At 46.5% G+C, this 27,743-nt stretch overlaps 5 protein-coding genes across 5 annotated transcripts; 4 read left to right on the top strand and 1 right to left on the bottom strand.

Annotated features, from left to right (window-relative positions):
* Positions 1–466: 466 nt before the first annotated feature.
* On the top strand, positions 467–1,328 carry K441DRAFT_541014 (calmodulin; the record flags this gene model as incomplete). Its single annotated transcript, XM_067642624.1, has 5 exons — positions 467–526; positions 629–644; positions 845–970; positions 1,028–1,240; positions 1,294–1,328. Coding segments are annotated over 5 exons (450 nt in total), but the record flags the coding sequence as incomplete, so codon positions are not given.
* A 1,684-nt stretch (positions 1,329–3,012) lies between these two features.
* K441DRAFT_693236 (uncharacterized protein) lies at positions 3,013–7,334 on the top strand (the record flags this gene model as incomplete). Its single annotated transcript, XM_067652632.1, has 2 exons — positions 3,013–3,690; positions 4,187–7,334. 2 exons carry the CDS (start codon positions 3,013–3,015, stop codon positions 7,253–7,255), a joined length of 3,747 nt encoding a protein of 1,248 aa, XP_067508549.1. The 3' UTR covers positions 7,256–7,334.
* Positions 7,335–8,822: 1,488 nt separating this feature from the next.
* K441DRAFT_703084 (glutamine-dependent NAD(+) synthetase) lies at positions 8,823–12,334 on the top strand. Its single transcript, XM_067653447.1, has 16 exons — positions 8,823–8,915; positions 8,979–9,227; positions 9,301–9,329; positions 9,389–9,399; positions 9,458–9,529; positions 9,586–10,240; positions 10,299–10,340; positions 10,391–10,646; positions 10,692–10,761; positions 10,818–10,841; positions 10,900–10,935; positions 10,993–11,519; positions 11,574–11,589; positions 11,655–11,686; positions 11,741–12,171; positions 12,281–12,334. Exons 1-15 carry the CDS (start codon positions 8,906–8,908, stop codon positions 11,944–11,946), a joined length of 2,235 nt encoding a protein of 744 aa, XP_067508548.1. The 5' UTR covers positions 8,823–8,905; the 3' UTR covers positions 11,947–12,171; positions 12,281–12,334.
* A 5,143-nt stretch (positions 12,335–17,477) lies between these two features.
* K441DRAFT_628373 (phosphatases II) lies at positions 17,478–19,017 on the bottom strand. The gene is made up of 3 exons (XM_067646194.1): positions 18,833–19,017; positions 18,403–18,728; positions 17,478–18,304 (listed from the first exon to the last, which is right to left on the bottom strand). Exons 1-3 carry the CDS (start codon positions 18,895–18,897, stop codon positions 17,829–17,831), a joined length of 867 nt encoding a protein of 288 aa, XP_067508547.1. The 5' UTR covers positions 18,898–19,017; the 3' UTR covers positions 17,478–17,828.
* A 1,065-nt stretch (positions 19,018–20,082) lies between these two features.
* Positions 20,083–22,451, top strand: K441DRAFT_603273 (UPF0187 domain membrane protein). Its single transcript, XM_067645296.1, has 6 exons — positions 20,083–20,757; positions 20,812–20,959; positions 21,027–21,234; positions 21,288–21,643; positions 21,705–21,878; positions 21,951–22,451. The coding sequence occupies exons 1-6, from the start codon at positions 20,581–20,583 to the stop codon at positions 22,325–22,327; spliced, it is 1,440 nt and encodes a 479-aa protein (XP_067508546.1). The 5' UTR covers positions 20,083–20,580; the 3' UTR covers positions 22,328–22,451.
* The last annotated feature ends 5,292 nt before the right edge of the window (positions 22,452–27,743 follow it).

Here is a 27,743-nt window from a genome sequence, read left to right as displayed (position 1 = left end):
AAAGGCCCAAACAGTTTGGATATGCAAGTTGAATAATAGCACTTGGTGTTGTATGTCAGCCTGCTGGCTTCACGTGGAGCATGAGCCGCATCGGCAGGGGCGCGGCAAGCGAGGCAGACAAGGCAAATGATGGTTAATTGGCGGCACTTCCCGCCAGAAGGAGGTGATTTGGGGGCTTGGTGGGCGCAGTCAGGAAAGCGGGACATTTCAGCCCTCATTTCATTTCCAACTCGCAGCCTACACCACCTACCATCTTTCTCTATCGTCACCACTCGCAATTCCAAAGACAGCTTTTATTTACGCCTAGTCTCACCATCAACACACAGATAATACTACTATCCCCGCGGACACTATCTTTAACCATGGTTTGTGCCTCCCTGACGCCATTCTCATACCCCGCCTTCGCAAAAAAAACATCACGATAACGCTTCACGCATGGGCCTGAAGATGCGCTGACAAGACATGACAGGCCGATTCCTTGACTGAGGAACAGGTCTCTGAGTTTAAGGAGGCCTTTTCTCTATTTGTGAGTTTACCTTCCCTTCTTTCATTTCACGTTCGTTTCTGCCTGATTGTTGGCTGAAACGCCGGGTTGGGCTCATGTGCTAACGTGTATGAATGCTCTCAGGACAAAGATGGCGATGGTCAGTAGACTCCCTGTATCCCGAAGCCTCCATCGACAACCTCAAATACCAGTGTCAGCTCTGACCTACCTCCTCCCTCACCGCCGCTCTCTCTCCGCCGATCATACAAGGGTGCCCTAATAGCGTCAGCCTTGTTGGGAAGGGTCACTGGTGGCCTCGAAGGCTGAATCGCATGTTGCTAACATGCATCTTTCTTGCAGGTCAGATCACAACAAAGGAATTGGGCACAGTCATGAGGTCGCTAGGCCAGAACCCAAGCGAGTCTGAGCTGCAAGATATGATTAACGAGGTGGATGCTGATAACAACGGCACCATCGACTTCCCAGGTATAATCCCTCAATCCTGGAATTCTCGTGAAGCGTGCTGATTAAAATGGAACGCAGAATTCCTCACAATGATGGCTCGAAAAATGAAGGACACCGACTCTGAGGAGGAGATTCGGGAAGCATTCAAGGTGTTTGATCGTGACAACAATGGCTTCATTTCGGCCGCCGAGTTACGCCACGTTATGACTTCTATTGGTGAGAAGTTGACGGATGACGAGGTTGACGAGATGATCCGTGAGGCTGATCAAGATGGCGATGGAAGGATCGACTGTATGGTACCGGTGACTTTATTTTTGATGCCAGCACTAACCCAATCTTCCCAGATAACGAGTTCGTGCAGCTGATGATGCAGAAGTAAAGCGGTGGAGGGAATTGCTTAGTGAGACGACTACACTTTCAATTGTGATTTTTTGTGCAACACCGGAAATGGCTAAAGGCATGGTCTATTCATTCAGAAGCACCGGTTGCTTGCGATGCTTGTTGTGTTTAACCCACCAACTTGGGTCTTCTGTGGCCGTGTTTCGACTTTCATATATCCTCCAATCCGACGTATCCCGTGTATTTTTTGATTGGGCAATTGGTGCGAGTGATCAATATTCTTGTATGCTTGAACAGGAAAATGGCCGCATACTTTAGAAATAAGCCTTGGTCCTATCGATCGGATAGATGACCGAGATGCCAGTGATATGTTTTCATTCCTGCGCGGTGTTGGGCCGCAATCAGAGGAATGCAAGCGTCGAAGTCATGCATTGCATAAGGATGCAACCGACAGTCCGTTAGTGGCATTAGCGCATTCCAGTCAGCAAAACCTCCGGTACGTCTTCAGCCAAGCATCTAGATCTTTGAAACACCAACAGTGCTGACAAGTCACGAGACCATGCAGAGCCGCAATGTTTGTCACTCCATCCCGCCCACGTTTCCCACATGTACCTTGCCTCACCGTTTATTCGATTGCATTTAATCTTAGCCATCATACAAAACACCAACGAACTCAATTCATTATGTGCCGTTAACTATTCTACAGAGTCATTGTTTTCTAACACATTGTTCGTGGAAAGTTAGCCCTTGGCACGGTGGCGTCCTCAACGTAAGTGGTCCGTGCAGGAACGCCAAAATCAACCTTATATTTCTGAGCACGCCCTTAAATTCTATTGATTCTATTGGCTAAATCCTTATCGATACCACGAGGACGAATTTTCAATACCTCTACTCAACAAAGGAGATTAAATTCTTTGCAATCTACCATAATTCATCAAATATCACAATCAATCCGAGCTGATGCTGAACTATTTTCTCTCGCTCCTTCTCATTTTACACCTCCATAAGCCCTTTCAAGTCCTGTCTTTGAAGTTCCGAATCCGGAGCCTGCAGTCTTTATTGTTCTTGCCTTTCTGTCTACGGTCAGCATTCCCGAAACGGAACATAGTGCGTAAGAACGAAGAGGGCAAGATGCCTTCAAAGTTCCTTGAGAAAGTCCCAGTGAGCTTAATCGCGGGAGGCAGATTTACCTTTACAACTTACCACGATTTGTTTTGTCTTACCTTAAGTGTCTACCGAAACTCGAGAGGCCTGAAGCTCATCAGCGCTGAAAAAGAACATCCCAGTCAGGCTTCAGATGCAGAACTTCATTCGGCCGGCATTCCTCTTATCCAAATCATATATTACAACCTTCTGCGACAGATGTTTCGTAGACGGTGGCTCAGAAAATGACGCAATCCGCTAAAATCCTGGACATTTCCCGAGAAACCGTGCGCGAGATATTTAAACACTGCGATCGCCAGACCAGTTGTGCACTGCGAACAAGCTGCCACGAGTTATACGATGACCTTGATTTAATGGAATTTGAACTCTATGAACCATTTACTTACGAGGACTGGGAGGGACTTACGCGGAAGGATTGGCAGAATGGAGAAAACGGCCGCAAGACTTGGAACTATCGCTATAGTAAAGGGGACAGATATAACTGGCTCGGTGCCCGTAGGTGGCAGACCTTTAAGAGTCGCATAAATCCTAATAACGGTCACTGGGTTCGACGCATCGCCATGGCTCATTGGATGACTATAGAGGATTTCGTTTGGATTGCTAAAGAGCTGCCGAGGTTAGAAGCACTGGATTTGAGCGACATTAGCGATAACTATAGTGCCCAGGATGATCATAATGTCGATGATAAGGCAAAGATATTTCGTTGGAGACAGGTCGTCAACGACATAGCTAAAACCGGGGAAGTTCGTGTAATACTTACGAAGATTGACGTCGATTACTTTACCTGTCTCGACAGCAACGAAAAAATTCATTACGGGAACAAGATTTTTGAATTACGGCAAAGGACGAGGCAAACTCCTGGAAACGATCTGGAAAAACTCGAATTGTACAATATATGTGAGCAACTGCTAGACAGAGAACGTGTTGCGCGGAAGAAAGCAGAAGAATTGGAGATTAACAAGCTGGCAAAGAGAATGGGAGAGGCCAGGAAAGCCAATAAGCCGCTCACTGCTTCAGACGAGGTCGAAGGGGGTCAAGATCCTAAAAAGCTAGAAAGATTGAAAAAGTTGAAAAGTCTGTTAAATCGTCGCCCGGCCCAAAATTTGCTTAAGAGACTGAAGTGGCTTGGTGTGAGGAATTGGACAGACTCAAGATATCATTTGATCGAGCATTACACGTCTGCGGGTGCCCACACTTCTCGACGACTACCTGGAGGTGGTAATGTGGCAGAGACCTTTGTTAGGGCCTGTAGTCAATTGGAAACCTTATCCATTCGAGCAGCGGTCCCAGTAATGAATGGATTGATATTTTGACCAAATATCTATCATTATCATTAAGGGAGCCAAAATATCGCGATATGAATGGATATTCGCGATATAGCTTATATACGTACTTACCTGAGCTCTATCACCAGTCTTGGCATTCCCCCTTTATTGCTCACCAGCAGTTTCCTCTTACTTTTTACCCACAACTTTAACGCGAAATATAGCGCACAAAATTAATACTACGCATACACTTTAGCATTATTTTGCTACAATACTATACCACGACGAGGCTTTAACTTTCCTATACATATTCATAAGCTTATGGATATTCATTCATAAGGATTTCAAAATATCCAATCGTTATCACTGCTTATGAATGAATATATCGTTAAGAAGCAATGGATATAAATATCATTGGGACCCCTGCATTCGAGGCAATTACAAGCCAGACTACCGCCATTCAACCCAGGAACAAGTTCATGACCATATCTGCAAGCTCGTCGACGATATTACAAACAATGTATCTGAAACCGTAACGAAGTTGGAGCTACGACAATCGATTGAGTGGATGAATTTTCTACTTAACGAGCTTGAGGAGAAGGCGCAAATTCGCATGTTGGGACTGGACCTAGGAGCATGGATACAAATCTACCCTCTCAAGAAGTACTCGCAAGCCAGTCTAGATCAATCCCGAACCTTAGATGACCCATCATGGGTGAGATTGGATGATTCTGCTGGATGTGAGCGTGCATATGAACACCAGAACACTGTCCACAGTATTGTGTCTAATAGAGCTATGACGCTTGCTGAATCACTGCATCGGCTTCATCTAGCCTTTAACGGTAAAGACAGGACGATAAGACCTGTGTCGCTCATCCCTCAGCGCACAAGCACTGATACCCTCTCACCTCTCACTCTTATCGAACGTCGACTGGGCCCATATCCCAATGTACTCGCTGATTTCGACCATGCCATCCATCTTCCCGAAATATTTAACTGGCTTAATGCCACATTCGAATGGCGTCCTCTATTCGACTGGGACGAGCTCATGTTACCGGACTCTCCAAACGCACCAAGCGGTAACGAACTTGCCCAAATCCTCGAGCACTTCTACTGGCTGCGTGCTGCACACATTAAATTACACCTCTTGATCGGCAACCGCGCGACCCAAGCATCGAGTCTCTACTGGGGAACATACCCATACGATGCCACATGGTGGGCAGATTGGCTTAGCGCAGAATTCAACGCGAACCTCAAAGACATCGCACCGATAGTCGACCATCTAACCCTCTCTTATGAGCTACGGCACCCGATCCCGGAGGAGTGGGTTACTCTTATGCAGAAGCTCGACACGATATCCAGGCCGCGAAATCTCGGACTATTTCCACTCACCCAGAAAATGGCCAACAAGCTCCCGCATAAGAACACCTCGAGTAACCCCCGAGCCATGCCACTTCGCCGCAACGGCACGGCACCCACCCTACCCTCCTCGGACTCGGAGGCCCTGGAACACCCCTCCGCAACCAACCCGTCCCTGGTGCAACTCGCCCGCCGCGCCGCCCTCGCCCGCGAGGCCGTCGGCTGGCAGCGCTTCTGGGCGACGTACGCGCTGCGCCTCGGCGCGCTCACCCTGTTGCGCGTCCGCATGCCCAAGGCCTTCGACCGCGTGTGGTCGTACCGGCTCGCGCGGCTGCTGGACCAGGAGCTCGGTTGGCGCGTCGTCTACTTCGACGAGGAGCGGCGCCCGCACGCGGACGGCGTGGGCATCGTGCATGTAGAAAGGGATGGCTTGTTCCTTCGGAGCTGGCGGGTGGAGTCGCCGACGCCGCCTTCTGGAGGCATGTTTGTGCGGCGCACGTGGTTTTGGGGGTGGAGGGAGCGGGCGGATAAGCGGGTTGGGGCGAGGGTGCTGAGTGAAAGGGGGGACAGGGTGTTTGTGCTAGGTGAATGGGAGAGCACAGATGAGGTAGAAGGCAGCGAGTTGGAGAAGGCCATCGAAAGAGCCAACGCAGCGACGATGAGAGAGCGGGCAGCTTCATCTAGGCTCACAGCTACAGGTGGTGCTGGTCCTTCTGATGGCGGCGGTCCTTCTGGAGGTGGTGGTCCCTCTAGCGGTGGCGGTGGTGGTCCTCCTTACCGCTACTACCGTAGCTCCACGCCTTCAATACCCGACGATGCATCTTCAGTACACTCCTCACCAGAAGCAAACCCGAACGATTATCAAGGCAGTCACAGACAGGGCCTCTCCGGGCTCCTTCCGCCGCTAAGCGACCTACCTTCTAGCAGCGACGAGCCAGACCGGGACTGGCTTATCCCTGGTGGCGTTGATGGCCATGCGAACGGCATGCCACGCCCACCACCTCTGGATACGCACAGCGATCACCCGAATCCCCTTCCCCCGCTGCATTCCCTGCTGAGCCATCAGCCCTCGGGCGGTGACGAACCCGGGGACTGGAATTGGCCCGGCGCTGGAGCAGCCGGGCCAAGCAACCAAGGCGTAGCGGAGCCGGCATCTGCTGGCCCAGTCTATAATGGCGGAGGCGATCAGGGGCTCTTTGGTGATGATGGTTTGTTTAACAACGTGCCGGATGCAGAGCAGCCTGAGCGTGCTCCTGCGGACGGAGATCAGCCGACGGCAGATGCGCCGCGTGTACCTCCACCGGCGTCTCGGAGCGCTCACGCGGCGGAGGTATCTGAAGCGCAGCGACGCGTCGATGAGGCGAGGCAGAGGCGGGAAGAACGGCGTGCGGAGGAGGCGTTGCGTGTTCGGGCTGTTGTTGAGCAGCGGGCTCGAATAGGCAGGGAGTATCAAGAAATGACGGAGAGGGAGAGGTCCGAAAAGGGGGCAGAAGAGAAGCGCAGGAAGGACAAACAAGAGGCGCAAGCGAGGGGAGCGGGAGGAGAGGCACAGAGGCCTGACGACGATGCCCCTGGCGATGCCGAAGAATTGGAAGAGGAAGAGGCTTCGACGAAGCCTGCACGCGGTCGTGGGAGGGCCACACGAGGAGGTGTTGCGGGTCGTAAGGGAAGTAGAGGCGGTAAAGGGGTAGCAAAGGCTAGAGGTGGCAAAGTGATCACAGCTGGCCAGAAGCGCAAGAATCCAGATGGTGCTGCCGCAAGCGATGAGGATGGAGGACGCAGAAAGGGCCATAAGCGCAGGAAGTCAGGTGAAACAACCCTAGGTGGTGAAGAGGAGGAACCTCCCGCGAAGCCGACGAAGCGGAGGAGGGACTCTAGTGACGATGGAGCTAGAGCTGCAGGGAATGCCTCGAAGAGACTACGCGAAACAGCCACGGGTGTTGAGGATAAAGAAGCTGAAGTTGCTACAGCGCGCAAAGGGAGTAAAGGGGGAAGCAAGCCTAAGAAGTCACGTAGAGTAGCCGTACGTGATGAAGACGAAGAAGCTGAAGGGGATCAGCTTGCGAAGCCGAAAAGGCGGAAGAGAGACCCTGATGATGGTGAGGCGGGAGCTGTAAGGAGTGCTCTCAAGAGGCCTGCGGCGACTAATTGGGGCGGAAGGCTTAGGAATAAGCGGTAATATGGATAACTGGGTGAAAAAGGCTGATTTATTTGGTTGTGTTTTCTCCCATTTCCTAATAGTTAGTGTTTTGGAGCTGAAATTGATTGCTTTTGTCTCATAATGTTTGAGAATCCGTGGCCCATTGCTTCTAAGGTGCAGCCGCAGTCAAACGCGGGTCAACTCTCAAGAAACTTAGGTTTGATTCAGATGCCGGCCATTTTCTACGCAACAGGAGAATCGGACGTGAACCATTTACAACGCAAGGCCATGTCGGCTATTTTTGCGCCATGCACTTTATTAGACGCCTTGATTTCTTTGCCTTGGATAATGTCTATGGCAATGTACCTGGGCGAGAGATATGCACTAAAGCATTCAAGCGCGTTTCGCAATTCCTGTACCATCCGGGAGATACATACTAATATCCAAATGCGCGAAATCCCGAGGTAAGATAAACTCAAGGGATATACCGCGAAGGCAGGACGAACCGATGAAGTTTAAGAGCTCCTTCAAAACAGCATCCTCCATCACATTGAAATATCTTTTACATTGAGTAAGAGGTCAGAATTAGCTCTTTGATAACCATTCAGCTAGGCGAAGCAGGCTGCTGAAATGCCCTGGCTGCATCAAGAGGACTCCCATAGCTTCGTCGTGTATCTGTCGACAGACCTTCATGGAGGCAGAGTAGTATAGATTATTTTCCGATCTTGAATACGGGGAATAAATCAAATAACAAATAAAGAGATTTTGATCCTGATGTCAAGTTCTAGGCGAGGTCTTGAGATTGATGTGGCTGGCAGCTAGGCTGTAATAAAGGCTTACCGACATCTGCGGACTACAAAAATTAGTTGAAACTCTTTACTGTAGTTGAAACTCCTTACTGTAGTGGGGCTGGAAATTTGCTAATATGAAAGCATCGGGCAGGAAGTCTCAACTCTTCAAATTCGTCCGTAGAAGCTTAGGTAGTTGAAGAACGATTCTGCATACAATTATATAGTGCAATAGAGAACTCAGGATTATTCCGTGTCTTTTTATAGCTTTATAAATTCAAAATTATATTTAAGAAGGTAAAATTAACGTATTTTACTCTGGTGTATCTTGTGAAGATTTGGCCAAGGTTTTGATGAACTGAATGATATTGGAATGAATGAATCTATCGAATCTAACTACGAGGAATATAGGCCCTAATATAGGCCTATATCTACGGATACCGAAGTAGTTGCTGCGGAGACCGAACGAGAAGGGACTCTGCTTATGTAAGCAGGAAACGCGTGTAGACGCATGTGGAGGACTCTTCCAGAGCCATCGTCAGGTTTGGGCGCCAGAACTGAGCGATGACGGGAGGACTGGTGCTGAACGCAGTTCCCATTTGGTTAGTCATTTGGGGAGTCCCGGTCCTTCTCCGCTGGCTTGCGCACAACCAAGTCTCCTGCCTCAGTCAAGGACCTGCAGCAGTGTCGCAATCGCTTTAGCCTGATCGAGGGGGTGAGCCCGGGCAGGCCCTGAGCAAGCATGTGGGTCCTCCGAAATCGGCTATAGTTGCCCAGCCGCATTCCCCATTGAAATCATTCGGTGACGCATTGCCCCAACTCATCCCACCCTTTACCTTCGTCTTTTAGAAGCAGCACCAGTACGGCTCCAAACTTCTCGTATTGAATTCTCCTGATAACAATGGGCCACTGTAAGCTTATCCTTAAAGCAGTATGGCTACACAAGCGTACGAGTCTAAAACCAATTCTCGCAGTGAGCACACTCGCAACATGTCAGCTCAACCAGTGGGCCTTGGACTTCGAGGGCAACCTGGAAAGGATCCTCCTGAGCATCAAGAAAGCAAAAGAAGCAAAGGCTACCCTACGTGTGGGCCCAGAATTGGAAATCACCGGCTATGGCTGCCTTGACCACTTTCTGGAATCAGACACCTTCTTGCACTCATGGGAAATGATTGCTCGGATACTGAAGGATCCGTCATGTCGAGACATCATCCTCGACATAGGTGAGTCCCGTTTCCGCTTCCCTTTCATAACATCGACTTCCCCACTAAACTCTCACATTAAAATATGTTCTAGGTGCACCGGTCATGCATCGCAATGTTAGAGTACGTTGTGGAAGAATCGCACTCTCAGATATCGCAAGGATAAAGCTGATCAGATGTAGTATAACGCTAGGTGTGTCCTGCTACTTCAGGCTTTCTCGGTAACAAGCTGAACCACTGATTCACAAAAGAATCGTTTGCTTCAACGGACAGATATTGTTGATCAGACCCAAGCTCTGGCTAGCAAATGACGGGAACTATAGGTGGTTTTCCTTCTCATATGTAACAGCAAATCGCTGCAAGGCTAATATTCGTCAAGAGAGATGCGATACTTCACGCCATGGTCCCGAGAAGGACACGTCGAGCAATACTACCTCCCTCGCATTATCCAGGACATCGTAGGCAAAGTCAAGGTTCCCATTGGCGATGCTGTTATCTCGACGAGGGATACATGCCTTGGATGCGAGAGTTGCGAAGAGCTCTTTACGCCCAACGCTCCTCATTCCGCGATGAGCCTCAATGGCGTCGAGATATTCACGAACTCCAGTGGCAGTCACCACGAACTTAGGAAACTCAATACTCGCTACGATCTGATCTTAGAGGCAACACGTAAAGCCGGGGGTATCTACCTATATGCGAACCAACAGGGTTGTGATGGCGATCGACTGTATTATGATGGCTCTGCTATGATTGTCATCAACGGCAACGTAGTCGCTCAAGGTTCTCAATTCAGCTTGAACGATGTGGAAGTCATTACAGCAACAGTCGACCTCGAGGATGTCAGAAGTTTCCGCTGTTCACCATCGAGAGGACTTCAGGCGGTGCAGGCACGCACATACGAACGCATCGAGGTCGACTTTAGCCTTTCGGCAGAGAGCGGCGCCCTCAATACGAACATTGGTCCATCGAAAGCACGAGCACCGTTCTTCCATGCGCCGGAAGCCGAGATCGCGTACGGACCCGCATGTTGGCTGGTAAGTCACGCTATCATTGGCAAGCTATGTACCAATGTGCCGTACTGACGTGGAGCAGTGGGACTACATAAGACGTAGTCGCCAAGCTGGGTTTTTCATTGTAAGTATGAGGAAAATTGCTTATAAGATAATACAGTACTAAGCGTCTAGCCGCTGTCGGGTGGGATAGATAGTTGTGCCACTTCAGTCATCGTGTACTCGATGTGCAGGCTGGTCGTTGAGGCCTGCAAAGCCGGTAATCAGCAGGTTCTCAGGGACGTCAGGATGGTCTGCGCCGAGGATACCTACACCCCGGAGAGTCCGCAGGAGTTTAGCAATCGAATCTTCCATACCTGTTTCATGGGCAGCACAAACTCGTCAAAGGAAACTCGAAGTAGAGCTCGTGACCTTTCGAAAGCTATTGGAGGTATGATCAAAACAAGCACCTGAGAGGAAGCGTTGACAAGTCCAGCTTACCACACCGATCTCAATATCGACTCAGTCGTAAATGCTATAATAAGTCTATTCACTTCTGTGACGAGGTAAGCTGGTCCTTCCCGAAGTCTGCATCAATGCTAACAAGCTGTCCTTTCCATAGCTTCGTGCCTAAATTTCGGATCTAGTAAGTGCGCGCATTACGAAATCTTAAGAGATCTTTGAAAGGCTTACGAACATCTTAGTGGCGGAAGCAATGCTTCGAACCTCGCCCTCCAGAAGTCAGCGCCCTCGTCTCTCAGTTATTGTTTAATATGTCCCACTTACAGATCTTCCAGTATACAAGCAAGATTGCGCATGGTCATCGCCTATCTATTTGCGCAAATGCTCCCGACGGTGAGGAAGCGGCTAGGTGGAGGCTCGTTGCTCGTTCTAGGGTCGGCCAACGTCGATGAACTCCTGGTAGGTTATTTGACAAAGTATGACTGTTCCAGCGCAGACATAAATCCCATCGGCGGAATATCAAAGACGGACCTTAGAAAGTTTATAAGGTGGGCCAGCACAAATTTCAATCTTCCAATACTCGACGACTTTATTAATGCAACGCCTACTGCCGAGCTCGAACCGACTACTAAAGACTATGTTCAATCTGACGAAGCGGATATGGGCATGACGTACGACGAACTTAGTGTTTTTGGACGCCTTCGGAAAGTTTATAAGCTTGGGCCTTGGGGGATGTGGGAGCGTCTGATACACGATTGGAGGGATAAGATGGGGCCAAGGGAGGTGTACGAAAAGGTTCGCCGGTTCTTCTGGTACTATGCAGTTAATCGCCATAAGGCCACTGTGATTACACCGGCCTACCGTAAGTATTTCTTCTTGGTTACTGCACGAACAAAAGTCTAATAATCTCTTATAGATGCAGAGCAATACAGGTACGCTTTATCTTGCTCCGTGGTGAGTATCTGACCGGTCCAAGTCTGACGTCAACCTTTATTAGTCCGGACGACAACAGATATGACCTGCGCCCGTGTAAGCGTTCTGCATGCCACTCTTGAGCCATCACTTACTTGAATCATTTCACAGTCTTGTATCCGATCTTCTCCACAGCATACGGCAAGATTGAGGACGCGTTGAGTAAGTACGAGGATGCTGAAGGGAAGGGTGATTGTGCTGGTAAAGATGAGGGAACGGGAGATCTATGCGGCGGAATGGGGAAGGAGAAGCAGCATCAGGCCTTGGTGGCAGGAAGGTTGAAGCGGCACGGCGATACACAGGAGACTGAGATGTAATTAAGATTTGGAATGTGTATGCTTAAATAGCGAATCCGGAGAGACGGTCTGTTGGAATAATTTCATTAGCTCCTTCATATGAAATTGGGTAGAAGTGAAATTGATATTAAACAATGTTAGGGCTCGGGATACCTATTCTAAACTCGCGAGAGCTAAGGTCAGCTTCTTTTAAAGAAAGGTATTAGGTAACTAATCGATAGAGGATGAGTGCAGCGCCAGAGGAAGGTAAGGAGTGACTCCTCTAGTAAAGCTGTCGAGGAATTAAGCTAGCCGGATCGTGGATTAATTGCGAACTTAATAGGTACTTAAGCTAACTTTCTAACCTTATCTTTAGTAAAGCGGGTAAAAAACTTAAAATTATTATTTAAACCTCCTTCCTCAGGCAGCCATACGTTAATAAGCTTCTAGATAGGCCTAATCCTCTTAAAAGGCTTCCGCGGCTATATAGGTTCGGTGTCGGTAAATGAGGTAGCCAGCGTGGCCGCTATAGTGTTGCTATTATTAGTTTATAGTAGCTACAAGACGCCGCGAAAAATATACGACGTTTAAGCTCGTCCATACTAGGATATCAATATTGGGCAATGATCGCTTACTTGACCAATTAACGGAAGGTCGCACTAAATGTATATGTAAGCACTAAAAATTAGCTTTACCTTTCGTCAGATGCCTTCGTCAATTTATCGAAACCCCCCTATTAGGAATGTGAAAGATGCATGGCGATGGTTCTAGTTTGGGGAAGGGGGCCAGATTTGGACCCCGGGGCGATTTCTGACCCTTCGGTTCAAAAACAGGCTCACATGCAACTTTTCGTCTAGACTTTGTCGACCCCAACTGGGCACCGAAAGAATTGGTCCTTTTGGCAGCGCCAATTAGGACAACATATAGCCTCAAATTCCGGTCAACAAGACTTGACGAAGAAGATAAAGGCGGGTATGACTCGAAAATATATGTTATTGGCTGCGAAAAAAACATGAGGGGGCGTGACAGAGTAACGGGTGAGCAGCCTGAGCAATGGATGAGCCGAGGGCGATTAGCGCCCGAGCAAAGCGGCGATGCTGACTAACTAGAAGCAAGGAGTGAGAGTGAATGTCTACCCAGGGAGTCTACGTGAGCAAATCTGGAGATCTTAGAAGGCTGAGTGAAACCTAGAGCGGTAACCATGAACCTTTTACCATCACGCACTTTTAGCAACGTTCTGCAAACGCCCACCCACATCGATACTCACTATCATAAAAGAGCTTACAACCCAGATAATCTGGGAATTTTAGCACTTTGACGGTTTTAAAACAAGAATAACACTAAGCTGAAGACTCTTGCATACAAAAGTAATTCTCGTGAAGCAATTACGTTCCGCTACTCCATAACAGCATCTTACTAACTACTACCAGTCTGCCACCATGATACATATCATGCCTCTAGTTATGATCCGACTTACTCTTTACATCGTCGGGTATCTCCGGAAGGTGCTACACCTGCTTTCCATGACGCGTCAGCGGCGACAGTCTGCTTGCCAACATAGGCATGTCTCTCAGTGTTCTCTTGCTCTCCTAGAGACCTCTTCGTTTCTGCAAGATATCTCTCCATTGTGGTCATGCCGTCGTAGCTTGTTGCCATTTCGTTGACCATTCGCTCGGGCAATTCGATACCTAAGTCTCGAATAGCTGCCCTGAGCTGCTCCGAACGGTCCTTTCGTATCTGTTGAGATACGGCTGCATTATTCCAAAGATACGCCGAGTTGTTGTGGTGCTTGGCCAGATTGTTTTGTGTCAACCTCACTGGGACGATGTTCCCTGTATGTGTATGGGACTCAGGGGAGGAGTTGAGGCCGATAGTTGTGGTGGCGGATGAGGAACGAGATATTCCAGAAAATGGGCCGGCGTGAGGATTATCTTGGAAAGAGCTTGGATGTATCCTTTCAGCTCTGATAAAGAATCAGCAACATCGAACAAGTACGACTATCTGAAAGACAATGAAAGGACTGATATCAAAGAAAAGACGCTGAAGCTGCTATCAGGTTACACTAAGTAAGCGAATAAGTAAAGAAACTCAGTCACCCGGACACCACGAACTTTAGGATAGAAGTGATTTGAGACGGTGGCATACGAGTCACATCCATTTCTGGTACTCTCTCCCAAAGTAGAGACGCCCCTCGTAGAATCTAGCTGTTGAGATCTCACTATGGCCGAAGAGCCTTGCTTTTTGGCGAGAGGTATAGTTGATGGCTCGGTTAGAGCGCGTTGTAATTAGAAGGTGAAAAAGTTGCGTTTTTGTAGAGACAAAACTCCCCTTCCGGAGGGCCATGGGCATGACTTATAACTACTTAGTGTGGGTATGTAGCGGCATATACAAGATTATGCGTTATTTGCACATTTGCAAAGGTAATAACTTGCGCCTCGGACTTCTATTCGCAGGATCCAAAAAGGCAGACTTTTCTTTGCCGTTTTGTCATCACCATCCGTGTCACTATCCCTGGAGTTATGGGGCGCGGGTGTACCATTGTGTAGCATGTTTATGCAATGTGCCGAATTTTACACTAAAATTTATCGGAAAAGAGGACATACGAAGGCCCACTCAGATATTCTTTTTTAATGTAAGCGATTGCACTTTTGCACTTTTGCACTTGCACAAGGCCGTCTATATGTGCAATGTGCAATTTGCAAGAGCGACTCGCAAGAGCGACCCGCGAGAGCGTGTCCATACCCAGTCCAACTAAACTCGCAAGAAAGTCCTGCACGTTGCACTTCTGCACTTTCAGCACGGCTGCCAGCGCTGCTGATGTGAAAGCCCATTGGCGGCGGTTCTGTAGCAGCTGCATAGCACGGACAACAAATTTATTTGCTCTAAGCAACTGCGAAAAGAGCATGTCAGGTGTTTGTCGGCTCGAGCTCATCGAGACCGCCGGTCTGCGCGAGCTTGGCCCGATGGGGTCATATGGCCGGCAGATCAAAGGCAAGCGTTTCAGCCTTCTCTAAGTTAAAAAAGTATTCATCTTTCACAACTTCTTTTTGAAGCTTAGTTAACTTATATCATCCTTAGCTTCGTTATATTAATTCTACTTCGTGGACCTTTCGGCCTTGTTAAGGTGTGAAAATGCCAAAGGAATGGGACGATGTAAAAGAGGAGATTCGAAAATTATACAAGACTGAAAATAAGACCCTACTTGAGGTGATGAGACTCATGAAAGGGAAACATAGTTTTCATGCCTCGTAAGTTCGGAATGCTCAATCCGTTGAAGATATAGTAACAAGAGTACAGCGTACGTTCCTACAGGACCCAGCTCCGTAAATGGGGATACATGAAATACAACACCGAAAGTTTCTACGCGCATCGTCCTAGGGAATCGAGGAGCGCTAGGCTAGGATTACCTACTAGTAGAGGGCTTCGTACAGGTCATTCTACCTCAACAGCCACAGTGACAAGTCAATGGGCCCCTTTCCAGTACGTACTATTCAGTCTTCATTCACCATCAATATTATACTGATGAGCTTTCTCGCTCTGGATACAGCCTCTCATCCATGCCGACTCTATTAGAAACATACCCCCAAGAAACAGAGCCATGGGAATTTCACACACCCGCGGAAAATGTCGCAGGCCCTTCACAAAATAACTACTCTGATTTCAGTCAAGCCATAACCGGAGCTAGTCTTCCTCAACAGGATAGTCGTATCCTAAGCTCAAATACACAAGACAATGACGGCAGAACGCGGCTTCATCGGGCGGTCATTAACGGGTCGAAAGAGTTGGTTCAGAAATTGCTTATCAGTGGTGCGGCTGTGAACTTGAAAGATCATGCTAACAATCAACCTTTACACTATGCTATACTTGGGTATTTCGTTGAAATTGCCGAACTTTTGCTGGAATTCGGAGCCGATTTCGATTCGAAGGGACAGGATGGAAGGTCGCCTTTGCACATGTCTGTGTACTATAAGGCAATGCTGGAAGCTTTGCTTAAGCGACCCGTAATCGTTTCCTGCCAGGATGACAAAGGCGATACCCCGCTTCATCTGGCAATATCTCTAGCCGACATGGAAAGATTACCTTCCCTTACCGTTATTCCACTGCTGCTGGATGCGGGTGCAGATGTCAATATTGCCAATATAGCTGGAGTTACGCCTTTCCACATGATCGTGGACCAACCAACCGAGTGCAAGTATACAGGGGTGTACTTGGAGGTATTTTTGGATTCCGAGCCAGACATTTCATTACGTACTCGAGAAAACAAACTTCCTTTTGAGATATTCTTGGAAAAGTCGGGGGCGCTTTGGACAAATACGTTGATTTACAACTTGAACTTTCGGCGTTTCTTGAGCAAAGGAGCGAGTCTGGACGTTCGGTTACGCTCGGGAAAGGTATTGCCTCATGACTATTTATCCGAGCTCTTATTTTCCCGAACTGGAAGTTTCGATTTAGTAAAGCGGCTCTGTAAAGCTGGAGACCCAAGCAAAGTAGGTGCGGATGGCAGCTATTTGCTACACGCAGTTTTGATGAACCATAGAAAACTCCCGGATAAATCCACTAGCAGCATAACCCTACTTAAGATTGTCTTGCGCCAAGGCGCAGATCCCAATCGGCTGAATCTTTCTGGTCAATCTCCTTTAATGACGCTGCTTACGACAAAGTCGAATGACGGAAGCTGCGCTACGGAGGCTGTCAAATTGTTATTAGCCAAAGGAGCCCATCCAATGCTCCGTGATCTTTCAGGAAATCTTCCTATTTATGAAGCGATACGATACTTCCCCAATTGGTCCAAAAAAATAGGGAAAGAATTGCTACTTGCAGATATAAATCTTAGAGACCATGACAGCGAAAGTCGCCACAACTGTGATGCCATGGACGATCAGCTATGGTGGCAGGAATGGGAATTGGCTAGCGCTAAGGGCACTTGGGATGCAGCAAAGGAAGGGCTGTGCAATCTTCAAAGTTCGTTGCCTAACGACGTTAGCAAACAAGCCTGCATAATATCTCTTGGAGTCCTTGCAGGAATACATCTTCAGATAGCTAAGGATAGGTATGTTGCTGGAAATTCTGCTTTAGAGGAGCATCGCAGTTACATCGCGAGTATACTTCGAGACTGCCGAAAACTAGAGCTTGAGGTACAAGCTGAATGGATTGATTATGTCTTAGGCCTTTGTATTTCATAGCTAGTATTTGCGTTCTTTTCATGTTAACAAAAGCAATGTGTTCGTGGGATATCTGTGAAACCTCGGGCCGGACCGTTATAATCTCGATTTTTCACGTATGTCTGCATTAGAGTAGATGTTTTGAAAGCATTTCCGTTGTATAATGATTTCATATTCAGTCGAGGCATCCCAGCGAAACTCGGCTACCTTCAGATAAAGGTGTATCTTATGCTTAGGCCAATCGCCGTAATTCCAATTCCTCCCGTAAAGTTAAGCCTAACATTTCATTATTGTTGACCTGGTGCCGATTACTACTATATTAGGGTTAGATCAGGGGTGCCTATGACTCATCCACCGTGTGTATATAGCCTCATTTTCTTCGTAGATCGATCTACACACGAGTTCGTCTGACAATTATCAACTGAAATTTTTATCAACTCACCTCTTCTAACCTGCTTAATACCTTTCTTTCGCTTCACTCGGGCTATAATAATATAAAATATTTATAATAAAGAGCAAATCATCTAGGCTAGAGTCAAGCATTGAATAAAGCTACTTAATGAGCCATGTGATTGCTGCGATTGCTCTTGAAAAGCTGTTGCTCCATTAGTAGTTAATGCTTCTACTTGCATTGGTTATACAAGTTAAAAGTTTTGACTATTTTTATCAAATCCTTCTTAATGATTGCTAAAGCGAGATTCTGTCAGTGCTTGGATGTCGAGTCAAATATCAAGGTTTCAAGACACCGTGCTTGCTAACGTATCACCCAAGTTGCTTTTCCCCAGTCTCTGGCGGATCTTCACCTGCAATCAATCTCCTGTTCCAGTCTTTCTCCATCTTCTCGACTCTTTCCCGGCTTTTCCGTTTCCTCTCTTCTTCTTCACTCCCCACACTACCTTCCTCACCTTTACTGTTTATATTTTTATTCACTTTAAGCCTCCTCTTCCCGAACTCGGCTGCCATAGTAGCCATTGATGAAAAGCGGGCTTTATTAGTAGCTTCTTCGCCTCGATCTAAGAGGTTATCACGCTCGGCTTTCCAGACTTTGTATGCAGTCTTCTCTTTCAGTACTAATCCAGGGGCCGACACCGATTCAGGTTCGCGCACATAGACATCACATTCGCAAAAACCCCATAAACGAAGTTGGCGCTCAAATCCTACATTCGGGCATACCAAAGGGCGGCACTCCCTAGCCATAGAGAGAGCCGAAGAGTATTTGAGCGAGAAATTGCGCATCACTATGGAAAGTGTATGAAAGCAACAGTCAGAGCAGGGACAAATTTTATTAGGAGCGAGTGGATGAATCCTCGACAGAGTTTCTTTGGAACATACGTACAATACGCTATAACAAACGACGCGGAACGAGAGATTCCTTGGGTGCAGTGAACCACTACGCCAACTTGCTTTGATCCCTCTCCATCTTTTGACCGAGAGAGAAGACCGCCATCTATGAAGTCGCAAGCATCCTCCAAGTGGCATAATATGTCTTCTGTTGGATCGTCGTCAATATCGATATGTTTAGTTACCACTTTGCGTGCAAAGGCATCTGCTTCAGAAGGGTCTGATGAGTTAAAATTCGGCAGATCATCCGGGCGTACTACGGATAGAATGTAGCCAATATTGTGGGATTTAAGAAGGGAAACTGAGCGTGCGGCAAAACGACTAGAGTGTAAATGTTAACTAGGTTCAAGAATATATTATAGTTTCCTGTGAAGCCGCCATTGTTTATGTGACCAGATGGATTGCAGTATATGGTGCACACTTACTCTGACAAGAACAACCCGGGGACAGGTTTAATTGGAGATATACTTGTATCTTTCAAAGATTGCATCGCGACAGGGAGTTTGAATATCGAATAATTTTTTTTGTAAATAAAGAATATACCAGAGAAAATTATCTTTATATACAGTTGGGAGCTATACTCTTTATTTTGTAGTATAATTGTGTTGCCTAGGGAGGCTGAGTAGTGGCAACGTAAGCAGTGATTATTTTCGGATGTTGCAACTTTTTCGACGAGGACGGATCCACAAGCTAGTATAAATCAGGAATAGTCCACTTCCTGGGTTTCTTTTCCTTTCTTTTCTGCAGGCCTAGGTGTCTCGTGAGCACGGGTCAAGAACGTCAAAACGCGCAGGGACGTGAGAGCGTGTAAGTCCCGTGACACCCGACGAGTAGGGTTAATAGGAGGTACTATAATACTAGGAAACGTATTAAGATAGGGCAAATAGTAGGGCGATGTTAGCTTCAACTTACTAACTAATAGTAAGGAGTTATATTAATAATAAGGCGCGTTTAATATAGAAACAGGCTATCTTATGATTTTATATATAAAGTTAGATGCAAAAATCGGGGATCTACATGTTAAGGATTTTAATACATTTTATAAACGACTAATAGGTCCGAGATTATATATATAAGTGTAATATTTAGTGCGTTTTGTAATAATAACTAGAGAGGTTTTTGGCCTTTAATTAACTAGTATATATAATAAATATATATGCCTATAAAGCTTCCCCTTCTTTTTATTATACAGTTAATTATAATTAATTATATAGCTACTTTCTTTCGCTATAGCTTATAGGGCTTCTTTAGTAAAATTAGAGGTATTATATAGGGTCTCTTTATAAGATTTAGAGATAGACATCGTGTTATAATAACTATATTAAATTTTTAGAGTATTAATGGTATGTTATAATAAGCACGGGCCGACTAAAGAGAGCGTGAGGATCTGCTAACATAATTAGGGGGGGCCGACCACCAAATTTTTTTTTTGTTGGGGTCGGGGGGGTAGGCGGATATGTGAACCCGTTGTTTTCTCTTTTCTACTCCTTCCTTCCTCGCGGCGCTTGAGCACATCATCGAAACGGGAGTAATTCATAGAGGCCAGACCCAGCCTTATTCAGTTTTTACACAGCTTTTCGTGATACTTTATCTCCGGGTCCCAGTCGTCTTTGAGCGCGAGATTTAATGTGTGAAACTGGCCCAGCTTCTGTTTTCCTAGCATTCAGCCGCCGATCCGATACATTGATGCCCCGCCTTCCCGCTCGCTCCAAGACCGACTTCCAGCCCGGTCCTCATCGCCTCTCAGTGAGTTCTGTGGCGTTTTGGGGCGCCCTCCAAGACCAATCGCGGGGTGCGTATTGGAAATGGGCTAAAGCTAGAGGGGCGAGGTGCAGCATTTATCAAACCGCCCTCAGTTGTCAGCTAAGAGAGAGCCCAACAGCAGCCCGGGGCTGGATGCCCGCAGCTGCGGCTTTCTGGGGAGACACGTCATTGAGAAGGGCAATGGCCGTCGTTCGCTGTATTCAGCTGCGGAATATAGAAATGAGGTGCGACTGAGGAGCTAACAGTATTTTTAAGCTTTACACCCACAGTCTTTCTTTCTTTTAAATAGAAGATCCTGTGCTTCATTCTGAGATCTAGTTATCTATCAATTCCCTAAAATTGTGCCAGCTTCCTGTTTTTTCAGTGACAAGATAGCACCGCTCAAATATACCTTATTACTAGAGCAGCCATGGATACTCCGCGCCCTTCGGTTAACGCGGAGGAAGACCAGACGAGCATCTCAACCACGGATGAAACATTGATATCCCGAACGAAAAACATTCCACATTTCACACCAGAGCCATTCATACTTTCGTCGAGGGACAAATACCGAAGTAATGATAGTTTGACGTTCGATGAGTACTTCGTAGGTCCACTGAAATTTCCTGTCGCTGTGGCAGTTACTGACTTTTTCTAATAGCTTGGTCCTCGTGAGCTTGACAGACATTCCAAATGGCCGATGTTTCTGCGGATCCACGGAAGCCTTCTGCCGGGGCTGATTCTTCCTTTGCTTCTTGTTGGCCTTTGGACCACTACAGTGTGTCTGTTTTCAAGACATGTTCATGATCGTGAGTTCAATTTCCGAAATACCGATATTTCTTTCAGCTGACCGGCGCTCGCGTGTTTGTTTCACAGTTGGAATCTCAGCCACTCTACTCACCATTCTTGGATTTGTCGTTGCCCTGTCTCTGTCATTCCGTAGTTCGACAGCATACGAACGATACATGGAAGGCAGAAAATCTTGGACGACGCTGATGTTGGCGTCGCAAAATCTCGCACGCACTATCTGGATCAATGCTGAAGAGAGAGAGGATCATGCAAAGGATGATCTACTAGCAAAAGTGTTTGTCTTCGACATTCCCTGGCCGTTAAGCGGGAATCTGACCCAGGCCATAGGACTGCTTTGAACCTCATTGTCGCTTTTGCTCGATCGCTCAAACATCGCCTTCGTTTCGAACCATACACGCATTATAGTGACCTGAGGGATCTTGTGCAACACCTCGACACCTTCGCAAAAGAAGCAACTGAGCTGGAGCCAGAACGAGACAATCCAGGCCCAACATCTCTCTGGGAATCCTGGGGAGAGTACCTTGGCATTTCCTTCACCATCTCGAATCCTAGGAAGCTTATCAAGCGCGCCAAATACCCGCTTGGTAATCTACCTCTCGAGATCTTAAATCATTTGACGGCCTATATTCATGGCATCATTGACGCCGGGTGCCTCAAGGCAAATCCTTACCAGACGCAAGCCTGTTAGTCCATTGCCCCATCCGCACGGTGGCGATTTGGGAGACTTACTTGTCGTATTTTCAGTAAACGCAGTCTTGACCATGAACGACGTTCACGCCACTACTGATCGTATTCTTAACACTCCACTACCCCTCGCCTACGCAATCGCCATCTCCCAAATAACCTGGGTGTATATCCTCATACTCCCTTTTCAACTGTACGACACTCTCGGGCTCATCGCGATCCCAGGAACTCTATGTAAGCCCACAATCTACTTCCACGACAAACTTATAGCTACCCCAAATAAATAGCTGACCGCATCCATGCTAGTTGCTGCATATATCATCCTTGGTTTTGCTTTCATTGGTCAAGAGATCGAGAACCCCTTTGGCCACGATGTTAATGACCTCCCGCTCGATAACTTTTGCAACCAGCTCGAAGCTGACATAGATATTATCACGTCTTCTGCACCACAGAAAGCCGACACCTTTGTCAAGAGTAAGCAGAACCGGATTATGTACCCGCTTAGCCATAACGGCTATGAGGTATGGAAGGATAGGAGTCTCGAGGAGATCAGAGAGGCGCTTAGGAGGAAGACATTGGTTAGCATGAAAAATGCCAAGCCAAGGCCAAGAAGTCGTTATAACACGGATAAAGATGACGGGCAGTATGAGAGGGTGAGGGCGTCAGGTATAGAGGTGGTATAAACGAGTGAGCAGTTTTGATTCATCTCGGGTTATCTTACTTCCTTCTCAGTGGAACAGCTATTTTATAGAATAGAACGGAAATCCGTATCATCTTCTATATAAAAAATCAAGCCGGCTTACTGACCCCAAGCATATTTATGTCGCAGGACTGTTGGCTGTACCTCAGTTGTCATTATTTCGGAGGTGGGAGTAACGTCTTAGCCACCCAGTCGAGCCATCCCCTGAGCCTCTAAACGGAGCTTTCCGCTGCGCACTGACATTCACTCGAATTCCTTGATTTTAGCTATCTGCATAAAATATTACTTTCAACAGGCATTTTGTAAGCTTTGCAGTGTGTGGGAATTGAACGAGCGACTTGATTGTAAATGTAGCTTTAACGTCTCTATATATACACGAGGTATGGGGCAAGAAGATGACGACGATGATCCACAATAGCCACTGTAGACAGCGCCACTCAGTCGGTGATAGGTAATAGAAATAGGTAATAGAAATAAGTAGTGAGACATGCGATGGCAAGAAGTAGGGTAGTGAGTCATAAGGTAGCGCAAGCTTTGGTACCGGTAGTCGGTAACACCCCCCCCAGATTTAACGGTGTAGTTAAAAGCTGTAGAAAATAAGAATAAAGGTAGAGACTATACCAAAATAGGAAATTAGATATAATTTAGAAGTAGCAAAGGTAGAGATCGCGAGGGCCGCTAAGGCGCTAGTAGTAAGCAAGCTAATAGCAATTTTCCATACCGGGCATGGAAAATCCTAATTAGTTAATTTAAATTAGGGTTAGTAGAATATTTAAGCGTCTTTACTAGCGGTAGTAATCTAATATTAAATATCCACCAAATTTAATTACTTTATCTATGCTTCATGCTTTTAATAAGGTAGGATTTTAGTAAGACTATTGGTAGGTATTTTAACGATAGGGACCCATTGTCACGGGACACCCCCGTAACACCTTGCACATGTCCACCTGTTTCCACCAACTTAGCAATTAGAGACCGACCACGAGATAGCAACCTAACGGCAATCTGACGGCAATCTGATGATAATCTACGGCAATCTGTTATTGTTGGTTTCATAAGGTGATATCACGTATCTACAGGTTGCAGATAGTATAATGGTTGTTATTCTATTTTTCCTTCTTCCTTAAGGAAGGGCGAGGAGCTTAGGGCTCCTCGCCACGCTAGTGCCGCGGCAACACGTGACGGTAACTTACCTCACGTGACGGCAACTTGCCTCGCGTAACGGCAACTTGCCTATATTCCTAACACTAGCAACTCTTCTTTTGTGGTTGCTATCTATATATATATACTGCTCGACTAGCGTAATAAATATTAATCCTCTTTACTTACTATTGCCATTATAATATAAGTCTCGCTATCCTAAAATTTACTTCTTAGCATATAGTGCTTTCTTACTTAGGAGTTATAGGTAGGTATCGGAGGTCCGGGTTAAGCTTGGCATAACCTTAGGTTACGCACAACCCCCTAAGGTCTTCGACATATCGTTTAAATATCACCCCCCCCCTTTAGTGGTGGCCCCTACTTTTCGGACGCGTTTTTAAGGCCTAGGTTAGTACTGGGTTAGTATAAAGGTCCTCGTTACGCGCTATTAACCTTACCGTTGCCTTAATAATCCTATTTTCTAACCCTCTACTATTTTTGTGCCTGCGCTGGCTCCTAGCTTATACGGGGCTTCTAATTTTATATAGAAAGGCCTGCTATAATTCTAATTCTATAATATAGAGCCCTCTTCTTTTTCTTCTCTATTAATATTTACGCGTTTAGTAGCTTTATTTACCCATACCACGCTTACGCGTCTGCCCCTTTACCTCTTACGGATATAGAGTCCCTTAAGAATCTTCTTACCCTACAGTCCACTACGGAAGCCCCCCTAGCCTCCTCCCCCTATAGCCTCCTCTAGAACAAATTTAAGGCCTAGACAGTACGGCTATAAGATATTTATAAGGCCTAGCGCTTAAAGAATACCTTAAGGGCGTATAAGCTAAAGTAGAAAGAGTGGGAAGACTAGTGCGTAAGACTAGAAGGTAATACGGACGGCGCCTGGGTAACGGAAGATAAGCTTTGCCTATTTTTAGAGCAGTAAGTTATTAATTAAAAATTGTGGGCCGCTGGCTATTAAAAACGGAAGTTAAAACGGAAAGAGATATGGAAAGATGGCGAGCGGGCGAAGAAAAGGCAGAAGACGACCGCAGGAGGGCCGCTAGGGAGAAAGGCAGCTGTAGGGGCAGCCGCAGCTATAGGGGAGGAAGCTATAAAGGAGGAAGAAATATAGGATAAGGAGGCCCTAAACGCCCTATTTAACGAGACGGTCCGATACTTAGTTATAAATAGCTACGTCTCCGCTATTACTAAGCTCTATATATAGTAGTCGGAAGGTAAAACCTTATAGCCGCTGCGGGGGGCGAAGCTCTTAGCGGTATTAGATAGCGTCCGCCGTAATAAGGACCGGATTTAACGCGTTAACTTTATTAATTAAGGCCTATTTATAATTACTAGTAGCTATAACGTTAAAGGGCTTAAAAAGGTAATTACTTAGTGCTAGGAGATGGGCTCTAAGAAGCTAGGCTTAATTAAGTCTTACCTTTAAACTGTAGCTAAGTATTTATTAGGTTTATATATACCCTATCTAGTCCGTATAGCTACCATTTTCTAACCCGTTCCTTAGGCCATACTACCGTTACCTAAGGTAAAAGTAGATAGGATGTTTAGCTTGCTAACCTTATCTTTATTAAACTAGAGAATAAAGGGCCTAAACTAGACGAGTTAGCGCCGTATATAATTATATTAATAATATAAGGGAAGTAGAATTAGCACGGTAAGGTTGAGTATATGGGCTATATGCGCAATACTAACCCTATCCTTTACCCTCTCTCTATAATAGCCTTCTACTTCTTTAACTACTAGGGTAAGGATAGCGCTAAGAGCTTCCTATCCTTTTGGTAGCTAGAGGACTACTACGGCCTATATATCTTCCCTAGCAGTATTAAAGTACTGTAACAGCCGTTAAGCTATTATACGCAGTTTAAATGGAATAAAAAGATATTCTAAGGGGTAGGGATTTATTTAAAAGAGAAGACCTATAGCGCCTGTAAGTAGAGCGTCTGGCATGCCAAGCTAAGCGGCGTTAAGGAGACCTAAATTAGATAGGCCGAACGCTAGAATACGGACGCGATAATAGGAGCCTACCTTAGCTATCTACCCCGTATATTTATACGGTTAATTACCGGCTTCCTAAAGGAAGGAAAGGGCTACTTTTTTTCCCGCGCACGGGAGGTACCGAAGGAGGTACTTTATTTAAAGATATGGCCTAAGACTAATATCTGGCTAAAACATATAGAGACCTACTACCCAGAGAGGGCAGATAATGAGGTTGTATGGCTTAACTTTATAGGCTTAGGATTTCTACGCCTCCTCCGTGTGCTTAGGGTAATCCTATTATAGGACTTAGTAATCCTATATAAGTAGTTCCCGCTCTACCCTCTATAGAAGGACCCCCTCTTTAGCTGTAAGGAGTACTAGAGGTTTACTACGTGGGTAGAAAGCTTGCTAGCCAGCGTAGTTATACTAAATAAGATAATAATACGGAAATACTGGCCCGCCTATAAGGCCGTAGCTAAGCTAAGATATAAGGCCGCGATCTTAGAGATAAAGGGGGTTTAATTACGCGTGTAGACGATTTTAGAACGCCTTAGTAAGATAAAAAGGTCATTAGCATTATTCGCACCTATATAGATCTAGTAAGGGAAGACAGGTATCTAGATAGGGCCTACGGAGTCTATACGGCCGTCTTTAGACGGCCCTGTACCCGTACCTATGCCCGTACCTATACCTATACTTATACCCACGTCCGTTCCTAAACGTATTAACGGCTAGATTCCGTCTTTAAATAAACCCTCTCCTATATATCTAACCCCTATAGAGATATTAAGGGGTCCTTAACTATCTACCGCTGTAGAGCCTACTTAGCCGTCTACTATAACGTCTACTATAACGTCTACTATACCCCTATAGTAGCTGCCGTAAGCTTCTACTATACCCCCGCCGTACCTACTGTAAGCTTCTACTATACCCCTACCGCAGCTGCCGTAAGCTAACGCTTAACCTCTTCTATTTATTCTTAACCTATAGGCGCCGCTAAGGAAATATAAGATGCTTTGGGGCGGTAATTTAGTGTTCTAGCTCTAGGCTAAGTGGACTTTAGGGCTAGTAGGTAGGCTGTTAATTAAAGCTCTTAATTGCTGCTAGGGGGCGTATTAGCGGGTTAACGGCGAGGCTATATTCTATAGCCGTCGCCGTACGTCAGGAAAACGGGAAGTGGCGCAGGAAATTTGGTTTCGCTAAAAGTGTTTTTAGGGCCCGGGGCTAGCTTTCCGCCATATTAGCTAACCCCCCCTNGCCCNGGGCCAGCTTTTAGCCATATTAGCTGACCCCCCCTAGCCTAGGGCTAGCTTTTAGCTATATTAGCTAACCCCCCCTAGCCTAGGGCTAGCTTTTAGCTATATTAGCTAACCCCCCCTAGCCTAGGGCTAGCTTTTAGCCATATTAGCTAAGCCCTAGAGCTATACGCTAGCACTATACTAGCTTATAGCTATAAAATAAATATTATTACTATTATTGTATTTATTGCTATTAGGGTATTAAAATCCTAAAGGCCTCCGGGCAGGCTCCTAGCAGGCTTCCTAGCAGGCTCCTAGCAGGACTTTAATTTTCCTTATCATCTAAATCGTCCGAAGTACCATCGGGTCCCCGCTATATTCCCGACAGCCTCTANANGTNCCTTTNNATACCCCTTNTACACCTAAATGCCACCTTTACCCTTCCTTCCTTCCTTANATCCTCCCTACTTAGGGAGGCACCAGAACGGTAGCTAGAGGACTGTGACCAGAACTAGACGACCGTCGCTAGAACCAGACGACCGTCGCCAGAACCAGACGACCGTCGCCAGAACTAGACGACCGTCGCTAGAACCAGACGACCGCTGCTAGAGCCAGACGATAATCGTTTAAACGACCAGCCAGCAAATACCACGATTAATTCAATCGATCGATCGAATCGAACTAGAGCCTTGATATTATCCCATTACCAAATCAAATCGAATTAAGGCCTCTTAGGGAGGTACCCTAGACGACCACCGTTTAAACGTACAGCCAGCGAACGCCCAGAGAGAACGATTCGAATTAATATAATTAATCGCAATTAAATTAAGCAGAGCCTTTGATCGGGCCGACCTCTCCCCTAAATTATAGATACAGACAGGTAGGCATAGACAAGTAGGCACGACCGGCAGGCATAGATAGGTAGGTATGAATAAGTAGGACGGTTAGACGGTAGGACAGGTAGGACAGGTAGGATAGGTAGGATAGGTAGGACAGGCAGGACAGGCACTAGGCCTAGTTAGG

This window comes from Cenococcum geophilum (genome assembly GCF_001692895.1).
Source record: "Cenococcum geophilum 1.58 unplaced genomic scaffold K441scaffold_5, whole genome shotgun sequence".
Classification (NCBI taxonomy): Eukaryota; Fungi; Ascomycota; class Dothideomycetes; order Gloniales; family Gloniaceae; genus Cenococcum; species Cenococcum geophilum.
The sequence above is the reverse complement of the archived record's forward strand: the minus strand, read 5'-3'. Positions and strand labels throughout refer to the sequence as shown.